At 41.4% G+C, this 24,897-nt stretch overlaps 1 protein-coding gene across 1 annotated transcript; it reads left to right on the top strand.

The window, feature by feature from the left end:
• Positions 1-4,896: 4,896 nt before the first annotated feature.
• On the top strand, positions 4,897-24,673 carry LOC129104663 (dual specificity calcium/calmodulin-dependent 3',5'-cyclic nucleotide phosphodiesterase 1A-like). Its single transcript, XM_054615456.1, has 17 exons — positions 4,897-4,998; positions 5,095-5,483; positions 11,045-11,071; positions 14,585-14,698; positions 14,798-14,980; positions 16,249-16,315; positions 18,180-18,296; positions 19,030-19,170; positions 19,460-19,560; positions 19,831-19,956; positions 20,044-20,145; positions 21,253-21,373; positions 22,366-22,447; positions 22,752-22,872; positions 23,571-23,755; positions 24,343-24,531; positions 24,615-24,673. The coding sequence occupies exons 1-17, from the start codon at positions 4,897-4,899 to the stop codon at positions 24,671-24,673; spliced, it is 2,226 nt and encodes a 741-aa protein (XP_054471431.1).
• The last annotated feature ends 224 nt before the right edge of the window (positions 24,674-24,897 follow it).

Raw genomic sequence — 24,897 nt, 5'->3', positions numbered from 1 at the left:
CCTTATTAAAAAACAATTGAGAAAAAAGATGTTGATGCTCCGAAAACAAAATCAAAAACACCGTAGCAATGTATTTCTGTATTCATATTTGTGAATAAATGTTTTGCAATTGTAATAATGTCATCAACTGCATAGTAATGATCCTTTCTGGTTTTAAAAAACTAATCAGCCAGAAACATTAAAAAGTCAGCAACAGATGGTGTTTTCAACCAATTCATCAAACGTTACAGCTTATGAAATTGTTAAAAAATAGTTTTCACATCATTCAGAACAATCATTTGTTGTTGATTAGAAATGAGAGTCTGGTTTGGTTTAACCATGAATGAAATCAAGGACCAAAATTGCCATGTAAATATGCTCTGCTATCTATGAATGTCAGTTTGTTAATTGCACATGTGCCCTTGTGCAAGTGGTGTAAAATCCTTCTGCTACATCACACATACACACACACACACACACACACACACACACACACACACACACACACACACACACACACACACACACACACACACACACACACACACACACACACACTGACCCTCCTTCCCTGTCCGCAACCTCTTGCTTAAAAAGGAGAGAGACCTCTGTGCATGAGGAGAGAGAGTCACTCAGATGGAGGGAGAGCTGTGCTGAGCAGCATGTGGATGGAAGCAGGAGGAAGTCTCCTTTCTCCTCCTGTGGGTTCTGCTGATGATGGGCTCCTTCTGCTCGGCTCTGGACAGTAGGATGGCGGTGGTGACGGTGATGCCGCGTGACGAGACACCGGTTCAGACAGTAACAGGTCAGTCAGGCACTTTCTACTTCTCTATAACTGTTACATTCTCTAAATTACTTAAATCACCTCCATGCTTGTCATCATTCATTGCCTCTTTGTTCTGATATTTATGGGATATTTAGACATGAGATAGTTTTGGTGTAGTTGTGGATATCAAGAGAGTAGTGTGTAATGCACAAATACTGTAATGAGAAACATAAAATATATAATAAAACTCAAAAGACGTTAAGTTTGTTGTGCTATAAAATGAAACCATTTAAATGTTTTTACTATGAAAGTTATTGAATGTTTTCTTCTTCAATTTTTCAATAAAGGAAAAGATGTAGATGCAATTTTTTACTAGTTAACTAAACTTTTGTTTTGGGAAAAACATGTGCGATACAAATTATTATTCAAAACAAATTCCTTTTTCTGGAGGGGACCTTTAAGCCGCAGTTGACACGATTAATACGAACAAAAAATAGTGTGTGTTATATAGCTTCTGTCAGATGAAGGTCTAAAAATAAATCTCTCAGCTCTGCCCATGTTGTTTTAATTGTTGCCTGAGCAGCCTTTTAACAAACAAAGACCTGCATATATTACTGAAACACACAGACACACACACACACTCACACTTCTCCAGCCGCTCTCATGGCCTACTTTAATTGTCTCTTCAGTGTCGTTGCTGATTAGGAAGACACAACAGTCAATTAGCCAGCTGACCAATCAGACAGTCCACTGTTGTCATGAGGGTTTGTTTACAACCACAAAAGAAACTCATGCTACATGGACTGTAACACACATGGACTGTAACACATACTAATATACTGTTAATTCTACTGTTCAACCCAAGATCACCAACACCAGCCAGATGTGTATCCTTGTAAAGGTTGTTGTCAGCTTAATCTATGGAAATGAATGGGCTGTAATTCATAGATATCCCACAAAATCAATTTGTATGTAATCGACGTAATCATGAACCAGAAAGAAAAAAGACTGCAAAGACCCACAGTGTGAGGGGGGAAGTCAATGTTAAGATATTTGTCATGTAACTTACTTTAAGTAATGCCACTTCTGTGGTTATTTTAACCCAAACCACAATCTTTTCCTGAACTTCACTAAGTTGTTTTGTTGCCTTAACTTAATTAAGTTGTTTCATATGAAGAAGGACGTTTATTTTGAAAGGACTGTTTTCATGTAACGAGTGGCAATTTACGCGTGTTGCTGGACTTTTTCGTAACACATAAAAAATGAGGAGTAACTTATCATACAAACGTTGTATGAAGACATGTTGCATTACATTTACATTACATTACAGTCATTTAGCAGACGCTTTTATCCAAAGCGACTTACAGGAAGTGTATTCAACATAGGTATTCAAGAGAACTACTAGTCACCAGAAGTCATAAGTGCATCTCCTTTCTTAAACAAGCATCTTAAAGCATAAACCAGAGCAAAAGTATAGTGCAGAGGCAAATTACTACGAAAACAATAATTGCAACAGACTAATACGAATACAATAAGTGCAACAAACTACTACCTTGTTGCCTTGTTTATCTGTATAAACCCAGTTCAAACTAAATTCATCTGTACTAATTTGGGACAAACCAGGGTGGACCTCTATCTTTGGGAGGACACTCATTGACAATGCATTTTACAAGCCCCTTACCCTAACCTTAACCATCATATATACCCAGTTCTGAACACAGGTTTTTACTCTGATGTCGGATAAGCCTCTAGAGACAACGGGCTATATTTCTGGAGTTCAGTTTAAGCCAGCCAAGACTCCCTTTTCCCCTGCACTGCTCATTGCTAACAGCCAAAATGTCCTCACCTTCCAAAGATGTCCTCTCTGTGACGGTCTTTAACTCAATTGGTCCTTTAACACACACACACACACACACACACACACACACACACACACACACACACACACACACACACACACACACACACACACACACAGTTATTCTGTCTGTTTATTAAGCCTGTGTACTTCTTCCCACACAGTCTTTATATTCTGAATTTTCTTTGTTTTTCATTTTTCTTGTTTAATTGTCTTTGTTTTCTGCAGCCTTTTTTAGCCTGTATACTAACAACCACATCTGGACAGGAAGGGATGACATGCTGTAAAACTGAGAAAATGTAAACACGTTGCAACTGAGTTTTGTCTTACAGATATACAAAAAAAAATCAGTGCAGTGAAAGTAGAATCAAGATAATAAATAATAACATTAAAGATCGAAGTAGCCTGTTTTCATTCTGGTCAAGTTGCTGCTTTATATCCTTAAATTTCAGTCCTTCTAGCTTTCTTATTTTTCGGGTGTAGCAAAACTTACGGTACAGCATAGGATCATCAAAGAGGCAAAGAGCTCACACAAGGGGCCTCAGGTTTGACTCTGTGGAATAGCTAACTAGTTGAAATAGTTGCAGTAAAAGACATCAACTTTCCAGTTTTCAAACCAAAGTTTTCCTTCCTCTTCCTGCTTCAGTGGACCCTCTACAGCCAATCAAGGCAATGAGTCGGCTGCAGCATCCAATCAGGACCCGATGCAGCTTCAGGAGGTGTGTCCTTGCAAACACCAACCGCAGCGCAGTGAAAAACCCCAAAACCTGGTAAGAAAAACGTTAGAAAATATATATATATAAATAGTCCTAATCAGCTTGTGAAAACAGCCCCTTATTGCCTCCTGTGACTGTGGAGGAGCTTCGTCAAGCCTGATAAAACAACCCCATTGATGTCATAGTGATGTCATCAGGGTTATTTTGGTTTAGGCTTGGAAACAATAAATCTATAGCACTAAGCCTGCATCATTAACTGGAGGCGTGGAGGTTGAAAAAGGGCAGCAAGGACATAAGACAAGACACCACTGAGTTGCATTATGGGAAATGTAGCATCCAGTGTCTTTGGAGCTTGACACACAACAAAAATGTAGGCTTTCTCCGTTGTTTCATTTAGATTTTTTGTTAATCTATCCCTCACACCTGCCCCAAATTTGTGTTTTGACATGAAGGGCTGTTTCTACGCACTCCCCAGGGGATGAACCCTGAAGATTTTATCGATCACATGACCTTTCCAAATAGCGCCAGCCTCAGGATAACAAGGAGTAATGACCAAAGCAGCCTCTAGGGGACGCCAGCACGACTGCAGACTGATTGTCTGGTTGTGCCACTTGACTGGAGAGGTTTTGTGACTCTCTTTTTCAGGACCATTACATCATCATTGTCTAAATACCAAACACACACACAGCACACATACACGCACACATCACACACACACACACACACACACACACACACACACACACACATGAAGGCTCACTCTCTCTCATGCACAGCACACACACACACACAGCTCCACGGTGTACACGCACATACATTCTCAGACGCAGCGGGTGAGGGGAGGACAGATTGAGATGCGTGTGCGCTGTTTGCGTCTGAACGTAGCGTAAAGTTATGTGCTTTTTTTAATTTGGGAGGGGGTGAGGAAGAGGAGGAGTAGGAGGGAGGTCTGTCAGATGCAGGATTCCATCACTCTTAGCAACCGTTGTGGAGTTACCACGGAAACGCTGTGCGATGTTCTCTGCTTCTCCTTTGTCCTCCTCCGTCTCTATTTCGCTCTCTCTCTCTCTCTCACTCTCACTCCATCCTGCCTTTATTGCTGGTTGACTTCCTCCTTGCGTTGCTACGGCGATGCTCTGGGACAGCTGAGCTGGATCATTTTGCAGCCGCAGTGCCGGAGCGCAGAGCTCAACTGTTTCGCTGTGAAGGAAGTCGTCAGACGATCACTTTGTTTTCTCGTCGGTGTTTGATCGTCTGACAGATGCCGTCGGTCTGTTCCTGCTCTTCAACTTTTTAAGAAACACCACACTTTGTCTTGTGACCTCAGACCTGTAACCTCTCTGCAGCAGATCAGTTCAGAGATCATCATTTTGGATTCTCCAGGCTGTCAGGTGTCATCGAGAGGAAGTTGGATGAAGTTCCATCAAACCCAAACTCGTCTCTCGGCTGCGTAGATGTTTTCACAACTCCGTCAGTCTGAAAGACGTCCGGACGCTTCACAGATACCAAAGTCATTGTGAACACACATACTAACTCTAAAACAACCCCACCTCCTTCTCCTCCTTCACCACGCGGAGATGAACGAGGAGACGGAGGAGTTGCAGCTGCCCGAGGAGGTGCTGGAGGCTGAGGAGCAGGACGAGGAAGTGCAGCAACAGGGTGAAGAGCAAGAGGTGGAAGTGCAGCAACAGGAGCATAAGCCGGAAGAGCAGATGCCCCAACAGGTCCAAGAACAGGGGGAGGTAGAGTCTGAGGAGGTGGGGCAGAAAGAGGAGGAGCAAAATGAGGAAGAGGTGCAGCAGGAGGAGTTGCAGACGGAGCAGCAACAGCAGACTGTGGAGGGGCAGCAGGAGGAGGAGATGCAACAGGAGCAGGACGAGGTGCAGCAGAGTGAGGCAATACAGCAGGAGGTGGTGCAGCAGAGTGAGTTGATACAGCAGGAGGAGGTGCAGCAGATTGAACAGGAGCAGATGGAGGAGGAGCAGCAGCAGCAGGAGGAGGTGCAGACTGAGGAGATGTCACAGACTGAAGATCAGCAGACTGAGCAGGAGCAGCAGTTTGAAGAGGTGCAGATAGAGGAGGTGCAGCAAACGCAGGTGCAGGACTTTAACTACGCTCTGGAGCAGAACCACAACAACCAGGTCCTGATCCGACTGAGAGGGATGTGAGTAAACGCAGATGACTCAGTCCGCCGGCTGGTGATGTAATGTTATTGATGATGTGACGGCCCGATCGATAATTGATAATCATGTTGTGAGAATCGTTTACTGTTTTGGAATCGGACTGGCAGCCCTCGGGACGGCATCAGAGTGGTGGCCTGGTTGCCGTGGTGATGTTGGTAATGACAGAGGATGGAGGGAAGACGAATGACAGAAAATGAGTGAAAAACTGTAGGCGTGCGACATCACTGAACATAAAAGAGAGAGAGAGAGAGAGAGAGAGAGAGAGAGAGAGAGAGAGAGTGTGTGTGTGTGTTTGATGAGGTCACAGCTTCTCGGCCGTCTGTCTGTCTGTGAGGTATTTTCTCAGTAGTGGACGCTAATAAGCCAACATCGCAGCAGGCACAGCGTCCACACGTCGCTCTGAATCTGAAGCCTTGGCGGCAGATGTAAAACAGCTTGCCTTTTTTTTTTTTTTTTTTTTTTTTTTGGTTCTCAGGGGGTTGCCATGGTAACGGCAGAGCGTTGCGATGCAGCAAAACTCTCCGCAAAGATGGACAGATTAGGAAAGAGAGGGAGAGAGAGAGAGAGAAAGAGAGGGAAAAAAAGAGAGAGAGAGAACAAATAAAGAAAAGAAGGAAGAGAAGACAAACTGAGTGTCACAGTGTTTGCTTGAATGTCCTGTTGGTGTTTCAAGTGTCTGTTTACATACCAACTCCGATCTCATACCCTCATACATCATCACCACAGACACTTAGGAATACATGTCCTTAATGGAGGATAAATAGAGCAGGAAACACATCTTCATGCAGCAGCAGCATTACAGCTGATCATGAAATTAAAGGAGAAGTTGAAACATCAAAATGTTTTTCAGGTGTTCGTGAAGTTTGAAAAAAGAAGGTATAAAAAAGCCTTTAGTGGCTCCAGAGGGAACTGTGTGAAGTCTGAGAAATGTCCTTGCGTGATGTCACTTGAGTTGACTTGGTTAGGTCTACAAGTTTGAAATGGAAAAACAAACAATTTAGCAGCTGTAGTCCGCTGCTCATCTCTGCTGCAGGCTGGAGGCTCCAGGCTACGTTAGCGGCTACTTGAATAACGTTTTTATCTCACTGACCCCAACAGTAACCCAGCACCTTTGGGATGAACTGCAACACTCACTGTGAGCCAGACCCACATCACCCAACATCAGCGTTGGACCTCGCTAATGCTCTTGTGTCCTAATAGGGGCAAATCCCTGCAGCAGGTTCAACATGTGGACTGAAACCAGAAGAGTGGAGGCTGTTAGAGCAGCGCCTCATAGTCCATGTTTTGTTATGTGTCCATCTGACCTCCATATGGTGTATTTTCATATTTGAAATCAAGTATTCAACATTGGAAAACATGAATTTCACATGTGCTTTACTTGTGCCACTAGTCCTTTTTTGGGCTCTGGTCCAGTTTTTGGACAATGTGAAGCCCTCGACCACATGAGAGCCCTCACCCTCATCCTCATCAGCTGAACCATGACTCATCGGTCCATAGACGGCTACTCTTCAAACCAGAAGCATCTGATGAATGAAAACATATTTTTTAAAGAGTGCATGCTGTATCCTCTCATACATAATTATTTTTAACTCAATAAAATGTTTTTTTTTGCATTTACATCTTAATAATTTGTCATCGTTCAGATCACTGGGGTCTCATTCATCAAGTTATGGCAGAAACGGGACCAGCAGTTTGATTTAATGAAAGTTTCTCACATCGTCACACACACACACACACACACACACACACACACACACACACACACACACACACACACACACACACACACACACACACACACACACACACACACACACACACACACACACACACACAATTCATGCCCCTTGGCTATTCTCTTTCTGTTTTACAGACCGTACTGCCTGAACAGCATCTTGTATTAGTAATTAGTTGGCAACAGAGTGAAAGATTTGCCAGCAGAAGTTGGTGTGTTGGTTGAACAAGTTGAGGCCAAGAGAAGTGTTTCATTTTGCCAAATTCTGTAATAAACATTGGCAAGTGAATGTGTTATCTGTCAGTAGTGATTCAATGAGATAGAGACACTAAACTAGTCTACTAAACTGACATAACTTTACTCGTAGCTCAGAACTTTGGGTAGTGCTTCCAAGCATGGGCGCCTGGTTGTGTTTTTAAATGGGGGAACAAACATGGCCAGTCCAAAAATATGTTATAAATAAAAATAATTATACATTACATAATCCATTTTTACATTTCTTGGATTAATAACAGTCACCTGCACTAGATTAGTTAGATTGAGGATGCTATCAAAACCAAGAAACCATCCAACATCCCAAATAATAATTAATACAAATTTGATTATTTCACACCTAAAAGTGCAGACTTTTCGATTTGGATCCTTTGCAAATGTCCCATCTCCACAGCTGAATCCAGTCCAATCAGCAAAGTAATGTTCGGCTGGCTGGCAAAGTCACTGACTAACAAATCTGTTCTGCATTTTGGCGACAATACAATAGCATTTAGGTTTAGTTAGCCTATCAGCACATGATGGCAGTGAAGCTAAACGGAATGTTTCTTACCTTTTTAAACAGACAGACTGCTTTGTGGATTGACAGACTGTGATTCTCAGCCAAAGCATGCTGTGGCAAAAAAACAGCAACTGGTTTAACAGAAACAACTCAAAGGGTCTCCCAAAAATGTGTGATTTTTGTTGACTTGATTTTGTAAAAACTAAAATGGTCATTGACACTGGTTGCGTAAATATAATTGCCTGATTGCAGGGACTGTATGATGATAAATTTGACCGATGTTGACATATTGCCTCCCACAGCACTGCTGGATTTCACATATGTGTGATATCCAGCACCCAACTATCAGTACAGAAACCACAACAATACTCATTTTTTCAGTTTGGACAGTTTGATAGTTTGTCATTTAACAGAAAGTGCCAAACTCAGTGAATCTGAGTTCAATAGATTAAAGAAGCTTTTCAAAATCAAACTCGGTCCAAAGTTAGATACGTTTCCAGATTTAGATGAGGAACATCTGACACACAGACACAAAGAATCAGACTGAGACGACAACTCTCAGTAGTTGACACTTGACAGCATCCTAGAGGCAAATAAAGAGCAACTTTTCTCTGTTAATATATTCTCCATCTTTAGGCGAGGAGTGATTAAATATACAGCTACAACTTCTCTGAGTAATCAGTTGTAAAAACATCCTCAGAGATGGAAAACAATTAAGAGTACAGATTTGGGTCTTTTTGTCGTCCTTCCTAGTTTCCGTGGTAACAGCAGAGCATCTCGTTTAAGCAAATTGAGGAGGAAAAAGACAGATATTTATCTTATTTGTCTTTATTTAAGGTTTTACACAGTTTTCCTTCGGTCTTTTTCAGAACATACTATTACGTAGTTGATCTTTTCAAGAGTTGTGTTGTTTTAAATCGATCTTTTCAATTTGCTTTGGTGAGAGAGGGATGAAACAACGGGATTGAAAAGAGGGAAAAATAAAAGTGAAAGTAGAAAAATGTGCGTTGGATATTGCTCATCAGAGTGTTTTGTGAAGCGTAAAATAGAACATAAACCAGCTGATACAGTCCAGCGACAACGATAAAAAAACAGATTAAAAAACAGAATAAATGAAATTGCCTTTATTAAAATTAATGAGACTAGATAACATAGAGAGAGAAAAACACTGGGGTCCTGTATCAAAACCAGTCTGTCCAGTTTAGAAACAGTGGAAACCAGTCTAATGCCTTCAGTAATTTAGTACTTGTTTTCTCTTGCATTTACAGTCACATTTTACTGCCAAGTTTTGACTCTAAAACAATAGAATACGAGTTGTTTTCATGTATTTATATCTATTCATTTATGTGTGTCTGTGTGTTTTTCAGTTGGTTTATTAACAGACTGCTGCAGTTTAATGGATGCTCTGCTTTTTCTGCAGGCCAGGGCGCTTGGTCTTGATGTAGGCGGTGTAGACTTAGCCACTAAAGAAGCGCGAAACGCACCCCGCGGTGGTGCATCACAAACAGTCATGCAGAGAAACAAAGCATCTAAGAATAAAATATTCTTTACATGCTCAGGACTAATAACGCTCAAGGTCGCAAGGAACAAAATGTGTGAGGTGAAAGTACAAAACATATCAGCACAAGGAGGAAAGTAGAGACAAGAAAAAAACATGAGGAAGGGAGAAAAAAAAATGCTAATTCTCTTTCTGAAGGCGTCAGCCTGGAAAAGTCATGACAGAGCGGTGAGTCATTCCTCCAGAAACTATCTCTGTCCTCACCTGTCACTGTTGGTGCTGCAGCGTGCTTTTGTTTTTTTTTCTCCACCAAAAAACACACAATGCAGCCTGAAGCCTGGCGCTGCTCACCTCGCCGTATACCCTGCTTTGTAATTCAGTGCAGATCCGCCCACGCAGGCCAGTGTGCAATTACCAATCGACCATGAAATAACAGACAATAATCCTGCTGTCACATCTCAGAGCTGAGACGGGTCAGAGCTGTGATACAGCCTTCGGGGATCAGATCCCAAAAGCTGGGATTGGCTCATTTCAGACCAAATGGAGCTCGTCAACTTCTGGTGTACATATTTACTCACCAGAGGGGCTCTTTTCATTGGTCTAATTCATGTAATGGATTTACTAGTGAGCCATGACCATGATGGATGTGCTGCCTCTGGTGTTTCATTTACCTTGGTTTTACTTTCTCGTTGTTTAGGCCCCCTGCTGTACGTGTCAATAGTTTCAACTAACTTTTGACTTTAACACTCTATCCTTTTTCTCTTATCTTAACTCAATGTGTAGAAAAGTATTGAAGTGGAAACCCTTCTCTTTGCCACAAACTGGGCTTGGGCATTAATAGTAACCTGACTAGTCAGATGGTTTGCTATACAGCACCATCTGAGAAACCGTCCTCAAAAGAGCAGGCAATTAAAAAGAAAAATACTCCAAAAATATATTTTTTCATGAAGAAAAGCCTTCAGTTCCGTCCTTTGCTTTTCCTTCATTGAATAAATACTTTCCAGTTCTGATATAACTGATGCTATTAAAGCCACCTGTGGCCTCACAAACGTGCCATTCTCGCGTGATCTCTTGACATAGCGAGAATCCAGGTGCCATGCAAGGTAACATCAAGCAGCAAACAACTAATATATGAAATGACATCTTGAGCAGAGTTGAAGTTGCTCCCCCTCTATGTGTGTCTTGTAATCCGGATTTCTCTGTGCTTTGATTAAGTATCCGTTCCGGCAAAGTTCCGGCGTGTGAGCCCCTCTGGCTGGCTGATCTCTTCCGCTCTGCACTGCTCTCGTACGGCGGTTACCCCAGACGACGCTGTCCTGAACCACAGCATGGTTGTGTTTGTGAAAAGTTCATTTGGGCCTGTGTGCGTCACGTGACCTGCAATACCGACTGTGGCCACCAGTCAAATATGTTCCTGAGAGTTTGGCCCCGACCACCTGATCACTCTCAGTTTATGTTTTAATCATGGTATGTGTGACGAGGAAACACATTTGTTCATTTGAGTAACTATTCTGTTTTTCTTTTTTTTCGTTTACAGGCAGAAATACAAATGTGCATCGCAGAGGTAAGATACACACACACACACACACACACACACACACACACACACACACACACACACACACACACACACACACACACACACACACACACACACACACTCTCAAGTACACAACTGAAGAGTCTATGAGTTGTTATCAGTTCTGCCAAAGAGACATTGGTTTAACTGAAATAACAGTCTGAGGCTAAAATTATTCAAATTAGTCCAGAAACCAAAAAACAGATGTGTATCAGAACTTTGTTTCTTCTTCTATCCTCTCAAATGAATCATATTACCCAAATGGCAACCTCAGGTGCTGAGAAAAGCGAGTCAATCCCCTTTGACCCAAATGTTAAAAATACCAGCAGAAATAGACAATTTCTGTTGTTTCCGATGTTTACAACCTGGTAGTTTTGGTCTCTAATTCATGACAACAGTACAGGGATTTCATTTGTATATATCTTACCCTTTTAAATTGTATTAATATACTAGCTGCTAGATGTCTCCTCTACCGCGTCACCCGGGCACGCCTCAGCTCCACCTCTTTGCTCAGTTTCAGAGTGAGGCTGTGGTGCCACTGCCAAGATGGATGGTATAGTACCTTCCTCCACTGTTAGAACATCACTCTGTAAATTAACTACTTTGTCATGTGCCAGTATAGTGTAAACAAATGGCCAGAGTCTGCTCCTTTGGGTCCATTTGTGTGTTTGAATGCAACCTGCAGGGCTCAGAAATGTTACATGTGGATGTTGAAGCTGATTCATTGAGTTTCATCAGTAATCAAACATCTTGACTCCAGACTTTATAATGAATTTGACCCCTCAGCTCAACTTGAGCACTTAAGAGTAGCATTTTTCTCCTATATTATACTACTACTGCCAATGATAACGATAATAATTCACTGTTACCAAAAAGAACTGAAGCTATTGTTTTTTTTTTCTTTTTTCAGGGAAATTAAATGCTTGAATGTCTGCAGTCTTTAACTTTTATTTCTCCCTCGCTCCGTCTCCCTGTCTGACTCCAGCCGTAACCATGGCAACTAAAACAGATTTCATCCAGTTTACAGGAAGGTGTTTTCGTAACCATGACGACGGCACGATGCCTGGCCGCAGCAGAGTCTTTATGTCTCCCTGTCGTCGGTTTCCTCCTTTGTAAACATTTGAACCATCCATTATATCCTGAATAACAAAAACACGTTCACAGCCAAACGTATAATATCCATCCTTCTATTCATCCATCAACAGTTTATATACCAGGTAATAAATGAATATAGGAGCTCTGTTTGGGTTACAGAAATCTGCCTCATACCCCATCAGCATCTACAAGCAATAACATATTTAAATAATATTTCTTAAAGAGTAAGGAACTTATTACAATGCTGTGGAAAAAACAGAAAATCCTTTATAAACACAAAAGTTTGGGTCTCAAACTGTAACAAACTTCTGTTCCTGCAGACGAAGATGCTCCGATTATAAAGTCGTGTTCATCTGTACGGCAACGTGTTTATTTCCGGGAGGAGACTCCCATCGCTCGCAGTGGGAGTCGGCTGATTGACAGGAGGCTGGGTGTCATGTGTCCATCTGGAGGAAACAGATTTTCATGTTCTTGTACCGTGGTGTGAACAGGACAGCAGCTGTGTGGGTGCAAAGTATGAGAATCGGTACTTCCTTCTGTCAGTTAGCAGGTGTATGAAGTCTGCAGAGAGGATTTCTAGAGACTACTAATACTGTTGTTGAGGTGTGTTTAATCAGAGCATCGCAACGGAGGAAAGTACAGATTATGACAGTGTAGTGCAGGTGAAAAACACTTGAAGTTTACATGATTTGAACCTCTGCTCTTTTGTCGTTGACCTTTAATAGTGCGTCCACTTTGGTTTCTGCCATAGAAGGTCAAACATGAGTGCAGCCTTTTTCGTTTCCCAAAAATATAATTCTAGTATACTTTATTTTTTCTAAAGATATTTCCAGTGCACCTGGGCTCTCAGCACTCTGAGGCCAAATCAGCAGCCCAGACAGTGTGTCCAAATTGGGCTACTTTTTATTGAAGTGGGCAGGTAAAAATAGGTTTGGGTGGGCGAGTTCAGGCCTGTGATTTCCTGACTGAAGTCTGGCAACAGTGAGCTCCGACAGCTCAGCATGAAATGGATAAGATGAGATGAAGATAACAGCTGGAACTAAATGATTTCCTGCTGGTTCATTCTGGGAATTGGTATCTCCATCTTGATGAGACTGAAAACAGCATGAGTGGAATGGCTCTCATTTAAATAATGACTGGCTCTGTAGTTTTGCCGCACATGATGCAACCAAACTTGTTTCTAAGGACAGGGTCAAACAGTGAACAGTAAAATGAGATATTGAGCCATTGACGAATCAAGAGCGTCTTGTCTGTCCTTAAACCTTTGAGCTCCATAACCTAATATTCAACCCATCCAAAGTATCTTTATCATCATGAGCTGCTGGAGTGTAAACTGCTCCATAAAAGAGGAATAGCCTGCAGTTAGGTGTGAGACAGGAGTTGATGGAACAATAAACAAATATGTTATTGTCTGAAAAGCAACCGAGCTAGATGGTTTTTAAATGGCCCGAGGCAAGTCTTCTGTTGTGGATGACTAACACTAGCACGTTACAGGATACCGGACAGATGTTGTCGATAACAGCATTTCATGTTCCATCATTAAAGAAAAATTGACATAAATCTGCTGTTAAAAAACTGGAACCTTTGTGATTTTAAGTTAAACAAATGTACTTTGTGAGCACAGAAAAAAACTACAGTTCCTAGGATGAAACTACAACGGTGGCAGTGCACAGCTAGTTTTGTCCTTTTCCGCAAAAACACTCTCTTCTTTTGTCATTTTTTTTCAACTTTCTAGTTTTAATTACTGCTGTCTAAGAACTTCTACAGTGTTTGCACTTCTCTGTCCTGCTTATATAACAGACATGACCCCTGGTCTCGCCTCATTTCTCAAACCGTGACGTTTATCACATTTATGTCAAGGGATTATGCGGAATTAGTTATTGCTAAAGGCTGCTAAAACTTTGAAAAATATTTGTTTTTATTAAAATACATGAAACAAGCCACAACATACTGATGAAAAAGTCTCTATTCCAAGGCTGTGTTTAGTGTTATTATTATTTTGAATGAGCTTCTCTTACATCTGGAAAATACTGTATATATGAAAAGTTTGAATGAAGCTTATTGGAAGGATGAGAAGGAGAAAGAAAGTTAGACGAAAGAACATACCAGTCAACAAATACATCTCAACCCGGACCAAATTACATAATCTATAAATCTCCGGTAAATCAAATAACATAATTTACAACAGGGACCTTTCAGTGCCTCTGTTATTGATCAGTGATTATACTCTGTGGATGATTTGTGTTGTTTACTTGTGTTTGGTGATCTTCCTCTGATGTTTATTCCAATAACTGAGCACATGATTGCACTGTGTGTGACCTGTGTGTGTGTTGTGTGTTGTCAGGTGTGTGTGTGTGTGTGTGTGTGTGTGTGTGTGTGTGTGTGTGTGTTGTGTGTTGTCAGGCTGAAGGGGGTCCTGGAGCAGATGGACCGGGGTGTCGTGGACCTGCAGGAACTCCGCAGGAACCTGGAGCTCGCTGCTGCCATGTTGGACACGGTTTACACGGATGAGACCAAGTAGGCCTGATAGAGAGATGAATGGACGCGTAGCGAAATGAATCCTTGTCACTGGCTGCTCCCTGCTGTGACTGCCGGGTGTGTCTTTCTGTCCTGCAGGCGTCTGTTGGACACCGAGGACGAGCTCAGCGACTTGCAGGCGGAGTCGGTGCCCAGCGAAGTACGTGATTGGCTGGCGTGTACCTTCACCAGGAAGATGGGTGTGGCCAAGCGTCGCCCTGAGGAGAAGCCGAGATTCAGGAGCATCGTCCACGCAGTGCAAGCTGGGATATTTGTAGAAAGGTAAAAAAAAAAAAACATGAATCCTCTTTGAAATTCAACATTCCATATCCAAATTATGTAGCTTAAATAAATTGCAGTTATTGTGACTTTATGAATCATGCAAACTTTGCACCCGCCATCTCCTTATGTAGAGATTGTGGGAAACAATGCAAACAGCTTTCAACCTCCACAAAACTTTACTAACACCTCTGCAAAAATGCACCCGATATGCGCTTTTAGTCTCGTCAGTATTTTCTATTTTGTGGCCCCTTAGTTCCAGTAAAGTGAAATCTTAACGATGCAGCATACAAGGGCATTTTTTGAAAATGGTGTGCTTCCACATTTGAGTCGGTGGTTGTCCCTTTGCCCCTGTGCACAAAGCGAGTTACATAAAGAAATGGGAGAACGAGTTTGATGTGGAAGAACTTGACTGGCCTTCTCAGAGCCCTGACCTCAGCCTCATCCGACACCATTAGGCTGAACTGGAACAGCGACTGAGAGCCAGACCTCATCACCCAACATTCAAATCTCTACTGCAGTAGATTCAACACCTTGTTGAAAGACTGAAACCAGTAAAACGGAAGCTGTAAAGGCAGCAGATTAATGCCCATGGTTTTGGAATCACATGTTCAGCAGTCATACAAGCTTGTGTAATGCATTGTATTAATAACAGACGAAAAACTGTGACTCCTCAAAGTCCAGTCAGACGATTGTCTCGAACAAAAGAGCAGCACTTTGAAATGTTCCCAGAGTTATTTTGGTCTTGAGCAGAAATCTGGAGCACCTGTAGACGAAACAGAAAAACAGTCCTCAACTTCCTCAAAATAAACATCAGAACGCATCCGGCCCCACTTCACCCTGCAGATGTGATTACAAGGTTGAACATGAAGTGTAATGATGTTAGCGTGCGGGCGAGCTGGAGATGGAGATCATATAGGGAAACCATGAGGTCCAATGTCATTAGAGTGTAAATGATTCGCGGTGATAGAACGCTATCAGTTCATCTGCTGCGGCTTAATGATGCATGAAATCAAAAAATATCTGCTGCACCGAGGCAGTGCTCACTGTGTGTGTTTAGAACCCGGTTACCATGACGACCAACAATCCATCCTGGTCACAAAACTGTGGAGGAGGGCGACTGGAGGTCTGCGTGAGGAGTGTTTGTATATGCATGCAAGTGTCTGTATATAAGTGTGAGATTCATGCACGATATTTTTATCCGTGTGTGTGTTTGTGTGTGTTTGTGTGTGTGTTTGTGTGTGTGTTTGTGTGTGTGTTTGTGACTTTAGGATGTACAGACGGACGTCCAACATGCACGGTCTGACCTACCCTCCCACGGCATTGACAGCGCTGAAGGTATAAACTGTTTTATTACTGCAAAACCCATCTGCAGGAAGTGGCATCATTTCATTATACATTTTAAAAATAAACATCAGTCAGTTCCGACTCTGAAAGACGAAGTTTTGTTTTCTCCAGAAACTTGAAAGCAAAGGAGGAGGCAGACAAGAACAAATAGAATAAAGAACTGAAGAAGACCGTGAAAGTTAAGGAAAGAGTTGAGGAAGTAGGAAAGGGAAAGGAGGAAGTAGGGAATGAACAGTTGGAATGAAAGGGAAGAGGCAGCAAGGGAAAAATAAAAAGGATTAAGGAGGTATGGGAGGAAGGTGAAGAGGTAGATAAAGAAGGAAGGAGAAGAGGAAAGAAAGAGCTGGAAAGGAAGAAAAAGAAAAGGATGAAGTAGAAAATGGAAGGAAGCGTTCAAGTTTTATCAGTCACCTACACTCAACATATTTCTGCATTGTGCAGTGCAATTGTTTGCTGCGCACTCTACAGTGAAATATATGCACAACAAGAAAATATGTACATTTAAACAAAACAACAAATATAAACTAATATGTGAAAATATATACAAATAAGGTGCAGATGTAGAGGGAATGTTGAGGGTAAGTGACATTACATGAGAGTTGTAGTCCGTCAGGAGACTTGGCCTCGTTCAGGATTCAAATGGCCTGAGGGAAGAAGCTCCTCTTTAATCTCTCCGTTCTGATTTTTGGACTGCGGTAACGCTTCCCTGACCACAACAGTTCAAAAAGGCCATTGATCGGATGGCCTTGAATACTTAATGCTCCTTCCATCATCTCAGGAAGAGGTAGAGCGTTAATGAAAAGGTGTTATAGGACGAGGGAGGGAATGAAAGGTTGTGGAAAGGAAGGACAGTAGGAGGTAGAGCAGGAATAAATGAGATGGAGATGAGGTAGGAAAGGAACAGAGGAGGTAAAGAAGGAAAGTGGGAGTCATGTAAGGAAAAGAGAAGACAGAGATTAGAAGGGAAGAAGGATCGAAAGGAAAGGAAGAAGGAAAGTGAAGCGAATAATGAAGTACTCAGAGAGATGGAAGAGTAAGTGACCAAACGGAGGAGGTAGGGAAGAGAAGGAGGTATAGAAGGGCAGGGAAAGGTATAGATGAAAATGAGGGGATAGAACAGGAAAGGAGAAGGAAAAGAAGAAGTAGGGAAGTAAAGTAGAAAGTAAGAAGGAGGGAAAAAGCAGATAAAGATGTTAGGAGGTGGTGGGGAGAGAACGTAGTAGGAAAGGAAGATGAGGTAGAAGGAGGGTAAAGCAGGAGAAGAGGAAAGGTGGAGGAATGGAAGGAAAAGAGAAGCCAGAGAAGGAAAGGTCGGAGGAGCAGAAATAGAATGAAAAGAGAGGGGTTGAGAGGAGAATGAAGAGATGGAGTAGAGAAGGAGATGCAATTAAAGGAAGAGAGGAAGGAAGAGGTGGAGAGAGAAAAATGTGTTTTCAGCGGTCTGTTTGTGATGACATATGTCTCCCCCTCAGGACTTCCTGTACAAACTCAGAAAAAACAATTAGATTAAACAATTAATACTCTGCAGCCAATTCTTATTTAAGCTTCTCTCATGATGTAAAACACAAACGGAAAGAGTAGAAATAGAGCTTTTGCAGAACAACACTGTATAAATCATCAACAACGTCAAATGTAATTATGACCTATAATGAATAATTAAAATTATTAATTTAATTGGATTTGCTGTTCCACCTCCTCTCAATGTGAATGTATATTATAATCACACTGCCCTCTACTGGCAGAGATCCTACATTACATTGAATTACACAGAATATTGATCAGACAGCCTGCTGCATCTTCATTGTACTGTCCTATATTACATGATGTTAAATTGATTTTACTTGTTGTTTTCCAGGAAGTGGATCACTGGTCGTTTGATGTTTTTTCCTTCCACGAGGCCACAGGAGACCACGCCCTCAAGTTCCTGGTCTACGACCTGCTGACCCGCTATGACCTCATCAACAGGTTCAGGGTACACACAGCTTTATATGGTTAACACCTGTGGGGTCGGCCTCATGTCAGGGTGGCTGGAGGTGTGCTGAGTGGGTGATACTACAGCCAGCAGCCAGGTAGCTTAGCTTAGCACAAATGGCTGTAAACAAGGGGAAACAGCTAGCCTGGCCTCGTCTCAAGGCGACTAAATCTGCCTTCCATCAACTCTAAAGCTCACTAATTAACTTGTCTTTCTTGTTTATTCAATACACACAAAAAAACCTAATTGTAAACACTTTGATAGGTGGTATGGGGTGTTTATGTGCAAGACTTCTTCCAGGAAGTCACTTCACCAAGCTTATATAGTCCAACAAAGATCCCCCCTAGAAGCATAACTTGAAGCTGTCCCTTGTAGCTTATTTCACACAAGGTACAAGCAAATTGCATTTATCAAAAAGGAAATTATTAAATGATTTATTACTAAATGCCTTTCATGTAAACTTTGCTTAGCACCTCAGGATTACGAGAAGAAGATCCCAAAGATAAAATACTGTAATTGAGACATTTTAGTTTAATGATAAGATGCTGGGAACACCTGTAACCCACTTCCATAAAACCAAACTATTACCACCAAAATAAATCATAATCCACCTGCCTCAAAGTCAGCTGATCTACTAGATATCTTTGATCCTGGATGACTGAGTATCCAGATAGAGAGTGTGCAGTACTCGTAGTACCTGTACTCCCTGTACTACCTCTGGTACTGTGTTCAGATCCCGGTGCAGGCTCTGGTGCAGTTCGTTGAAGCTCTGGAGAACGGCTACAGCAAACACAGGAACCCCTACCACAACCTGATCCACGCCGCCGACGTCACGCAGACCGCCCACTTCCTGATGCTGCACACTGGACTGATGGTAAGACACACACAAGCACACAAGCACACACACACACACACACACACACACACACACACACACACACACACACACACACACACACACACACACACACACACACACACACACACACACACACACACATTGACATCACTTCATCCCTCAACAGTGTCTCACTGTCTGTTTATTGTCTCTCTGCACAATTAATTTTCACACAGTTGACAGTGGGTGTTTGTTTGTGTGTGTGTGTGTGTGTGTGTGTGTGTGTGTGTGTGTGTGTGTGTGTGTGTGTGTGTGTGTGTTGCAGCACTGGCTCAGCGAGCTGGAGATTCTTGCAATGGTTTTTGCTGCAGCAATTCACGACTTCGAACACACAGGAACCACCAACAACTTCCACATCCACGCCAGGTAATGTGTGACATTAATATTATCAAATTATTCTATAATAATAATCATTTTCGACTCTTTTTTCAACACTGTTAACAGACATTTAGCAACATGGACAAATATGAAAATAAAATTTGTTAGATGTAAAAAAAGGTAGATAAATAAAATAAAATAAAACATTTAGAAATGAGGTATTTAAACATAATAAATAAACAATAACAAAAACAAATAATTGGGGCTACAGAAAATAATTCTTCAAAATATGACAATGTTCATCTGTCTGTCTGTCAGGTCGGAGGTCGCCATTCTGTACAACGACAGGTCGGTGCTGGAGAACCATCACGTCAGCGCCGCCTACCGTCTGATGGCGGAGGAAGACATGAACATCCTGATCAACCTGAACAAGGACGACTGGAGGTACAAACACACAGATCACACGTCACTGAAGAGTTAATACTTGGTCACTGTGATTGGTCACTGATTATGTGTATGGATGGTTTGCAGGGAGCTGAGGGCTCTGGTCATAGAGATGGTGATGTCAACGGACATGTCCTGTCACTTCCAGCAGATCAAGACCATGAGGAACACCCTGACACAGACACACAGGTCAGTGCTGCAGCCATGACCTCTGACCTCTAGTCTTCAGCCAACAGACATGTGTGTTTTGTTTTAGCTGCGACATAATACTGCTGGTTTTAATCTACTGGTTATCGAGAGATTTATAAAGGACCTTTTTAACGATTTAATAAAGATTGTAAAAAGAAACGTATTTTATAAAGTAAATATATTATTTTAATGATGTCTCATGTTATGCAAAGATATGTTTATAGTTAATATAACGTTATTCTTTTATTTTCATATTCAATTTTCATCACATAAAAAAGTATCATCTCCAAACAAACTTAAAAACAATCCACATTCAAAAAAAGAACAATAAAAAAAATTAAAATAGACAACAAACTTTTTTCTTCCAATCATAATATCATGTGAAATAAAGGAAAAATAATGTGTTTAATAACAGGTATGTTTTCGTATAACAAGATATTAATCCAATTTTAAATAGAATTTATAGTAGAAAATAATAATAGAAAAATAGTGATGATAGCATTAAAACATTTTTGGGGATGAAATGAAAAATATACTGTAATTTCTTCAGTCAGTTGCACTTTTAATTTTCTTTGTATAGTCTGACCGATCCTCCCATCATGCCTGGACTGGACTCATTCAATAGTTCTAACATTCAGATGAAACATAATTTCCTCACACGAACACCTTTTAAGGCAGATGATTATATTTAATTATGATATGCTTTAGAAGACCTGAAACAGTGCATCTTGGCAGACTGAGTCTGTCTGGTCCATCTGATGAATATGGGAAGTGGGAGTTTGTTGAAATGGTCCAACATAAGGTCCTGCAGGCTGCTGAACCAGACTGGTCTGTGCGTCCCGGTAGGGCTTCCACAGGAATAGTACCGAGTCTCACCAGAGTCCAGCTTCCCTTTTCTGTTTGTCAGCCAGCTGTCCCGCTTCTCAGCTCACGCTCAGCCTGTCGACTCGCTGGTTCTGCTTGTGTTGCTGCAGCAGCTGGGGAACTGTACTCTGCACACTATCATCAAAATACAAAATAAAAGACACAACACTGTCAAACTCATGAGAAGTGTTACATACTTGCAATTTATTATTATTATAACTTTTTTTTGTTCTGTCTCTCCAGTCTGGACAAAGTGAAGGTTTTGTCTCTGATGCTTCACGCTGCAGACATCAGTCATCCAGCCAAAGCCTGGCCGCTGCACTACCGCTGGACCCACAGTCTGATGGAGGAGTTCTTTAGACAGGTACACACACACACACACACACACACACACACACACACACACACACACACACACACACACACACACACACACACACACACACACACACACACACACACACACACACTGTTCTTGTTCTTGTCTACAAATTTGAGGTACATGTATTTTACTGGGGTCTTTTTTTCATGCTACTTTCGACTTCTACTCCACAAAGGAAAGCCAATATTGCACTTTTTACTCCGCTACATTTATACGACAGCTTTAGTTATTAATATGTTAAGAATACAAAACATATGTTGTCCCCAAAAGTTTATACAAATATAGCTGAATTAACTGATTTCCAGCCATTGGATTAATTATTTGGCAAATATTTTTCTCATTGTCATTTTTTAAGGAAAAATATTGCCAAAGAATTGTTCGAGCTTTTAAAATAGGATGATTTCTTCTCTTTTTTTCCAATTAATTCAATTTATTTAAAAATATTTTTTAGGGGTTTTGATCATGACAAGCATTGTGAAGGTCTGTTAACTATTATGGTCACGACAGTCTGGACTGTTAATGTTAAAGAATAATTCTGGTTCATTTAAATGATGTTTCCCTGCAGATCCCATATGCAGTTAGACAGAATGGAAGTTTCATGTGGCTTCTTTCTGTGTTTACTTTTGCTGAGACTCAGAGACAAGCGTTTGAAATGATTCATGTGTTGTTGTTGTAGGAGGCCCTGCAGCTTTTTCCAATAAGTCCTTTTTACGAGTCCTTGTGACCCAGAATATGTGTTAATGATATCGTCATATTTTTTATCTGTCAAACTAATCCTAACAATGCAGCGTGTATCTCTCTTACATGACTGTAAAGGTGATTTGTTGCATATTCAGGCTGCTTTTTTCCCTCTTTCTGTTTGAATTTACACTCTTTGCTCTGCTGTATTTATCATTCTAACGTGGATGTAAATACCACACAGTTGATTTGAGTTTGCGATGTTCATGTTGCCTTGGTGACTGTGTCTCTTCCAGGGAGACAAAGAGGTGGAACTGGGCCTTCCTTTCTCTCCTCTCTGTGACCGCAAGGCCACCATGATCGCCCAATCACAGATAGGTAAGATCAACCATCGACCAATAATAGCTAAGGACCACAGTGGGTGAGGAGCACCATTAACTAGTAACAGATACTGACTATACCTGACAGGAGGTTCTTAGTCTATATTTACTTTAGTTCAACAGTGACACCTGCTGGTGGTTTGAAGAACTGATATCATTCTCTGCTCTGAGGGATTGGATTGATTATCAAATTCTAGAAAGAAGAGGAACTAATGTTTATCAATTATACTTTATCTTTATACTCTTTCATCCTTTGACCCTTTCTCTTCCTTCGTCTCTCCATCCTGTCTTTCTGGTTGCAGGTTTCATAGACTTCATCGTTGAGCCCACTTTCAGCGTTCTGATCGACACGACAGAGAAAGTGATCGGTCCTCTGATAGAAGAGGACAGGAAGGCCAGAGAGACTGGAAACAGGAGGTCCAGGTACTGCTAGTACCACTACTACTACTACTACTTACTGCACAATATAAAAATAATCATAGTTCCACTTCAAGGCAAAAAACTTTCCCCACAAATGTAATAGACATAAGGATGTGTTTTGAAAAACTGGACCAAACACGACACTTTGCTCATTTAATTGAATTTTGTTTTTAAATTACACTTGAAATGTTAGAGCCAAATGTTTGCTTTCTTTAAAATAAATGTTTTCTGTTTTATTTTTAAATGTACAGCAATTTGAGCTACAAAGTCTGTATGAAATGTGCTATATAAATAATGATTATAGTTATTATTATTATTGAATCATCATTCCAAAATATTAGCAACTGTGTTAGAAAACCAATTTTCTCCCCAGATTCTGATACCCAAACTAAAAAAAGGGATATTGCCTAATATATCAAGTACCAATGTGACATCCGTGCCCTTTCTTTTCCCCAAAATGTAAAATCTCGAAATCTGTCTGTGTGGAACTCATCAAGATATGTGTCAGCTAACGTCAGGCAGCAACTACAGATCACTTATCATATAAGGAATCTAAACGGGTTCCTGAATCATTTTCACCAGTTCACATGAACTTCATAGTGTTTTTGATTGTCTCATACGATTGGACAAAATATAGAACATTTGACTATATCACCTACTTGGGTCTCCATTGGTTCTGACCCCCTGAAACTTTGTTCCAGTCTAACAGGAAGTGGTTCGGTTACCGTGGAGTCGGTTCAGAGACACAGTAGTGGTCGCTATGGGAACAGCGATGATGGACCGATAGACTTTTCCTTGACAGCCATCGACCTGCCGGCTCTGAAGACCCACCTATCCGGCGTCATCGGCAGCAACAAGGACAGATGGAAAGAGCTGTCTGTGCATGGTACGCACACAAGCACACAAGCACACAAACACACACACACACACACACACACACACACACACACACACACACACACACACACACACACACACACACACACACACACACACACACACACACTTGTACACTATTCTTGTGTACAAATTTTAGGACCTTGTATTTTACTGGGGTCTTTTTTTTAATGCTACTTTCTACTTCTACTTCTCAATGCCAAATATTGCACATCTTACTCCACATTTATCTGACATCTTTAGTTATTATTATATTAAGATTACAAAACATATAAAGAGCTTATAAAATATGCTGTCCCCAAAAGTTTATACAAATACAGGTGAAACTATAAGTCAATTAACTGATTTCAATGAAAATCGGTAACTGATTTTTATGACATTAGCCTCGCTTGTCTAAACTAAAATGGTTACCATGTTGGCCGTTAGTGTAATTACAACCTGATGCTTCATTATTTGATATTATCTTAAACTTCAAATGTTCTGCACAGTACTTCTTAGTTTCCTCTTGTGGGAATGAAAGAAAAGTGAATCTTTATCTTGTTTCCTGTTACTTAAATGTTTCTGTGTTGTGATCAGAGCTGGCCAATAAGGAGCAAGAGGAACAAAAGGAAGTGGAGTCTAAAGTCAACTCAGACATCCAATCAAACGCCTCGCCCAGTCGCAGCGTCCCTGATGGACAAACCTCTGACCAATCACAGAACTTGGAGGGCCCCCCTCCTGATGAACCTCAAGACGACAAGTCACCCGTCCACCTGTCCTGGAACGGTAGGTACATGACATTATTCCCAAACATTTCCGAAACTCCTAACTCTCAATGCGCTGACTTGTTGCTATGGCAACCCTTGCAGGGTCAGGGCCAGGGGAGGAAAAGGAGGAGGACAAAGAGGAAGTGCCTGAAAACGCCTGATGGCGCTCCACGGTGAACTCACCACTGTATCTGACTGTGGCAGGTCACCATGGCAACAGGTGGAACGGTGCAGTGACAACGAGGGTTCGGACTCTTCTGTTTAAACACAGCAGCTGGCTCAATGGCCCTTCAGTGGCCCTCAAACCGGCCACTTGACCTTTTGTTTACAACTGACAATGAAAAAAAACACATTCAAAGTGACGACATTCATCAGATAACAGCTT

The sequence above is a fragment of the Anoplopoma fimbria genome, chromosome 16 (genome assembly GCF_027596085.1).
Source record: "Anoplopoma fimbria isolate UVic2021 breed Golden Eagle Sablefish chromosome 16, Afim_UVic_2022, whole genome shotgun sequence".
Taxonomy (NCBI): Eukaryota; Metazoa; Chordata; class Actinopteri; order Perciformes; family Anoplopomatidae; genus Anoplopoma; species Anoplopoma fimbria.
The sequence above is the reverse complement of the archived record's forward strand: the minus strand, read 5'-3'. Positions and strand labels throughout refer to the sequence as shown.

Coding starts and splice junctions, on each gene's coding strand:
- LOC129104663 (XM_054615456.1), top strand. CDS start 4,897: ATGAACGAGGAGACGGAGGAGTTGCAGCTGCCCGAGGAGGTGCTGGAG. Junction 16,316..18,179: donor CGGCATTGACAGCGCTGAAG/GTATAAACTGTT, acceptor GTTGTTTTCCAG/GAAGTGGATCACTGGTCGTT. Junction 24,532..24,614: donor CGTCCACCTGTCCTGGAACG/GTAGGTACATGA, acceptor CAACCCTTGCAG/GGTCAGGGCCAGGGGAGGAA.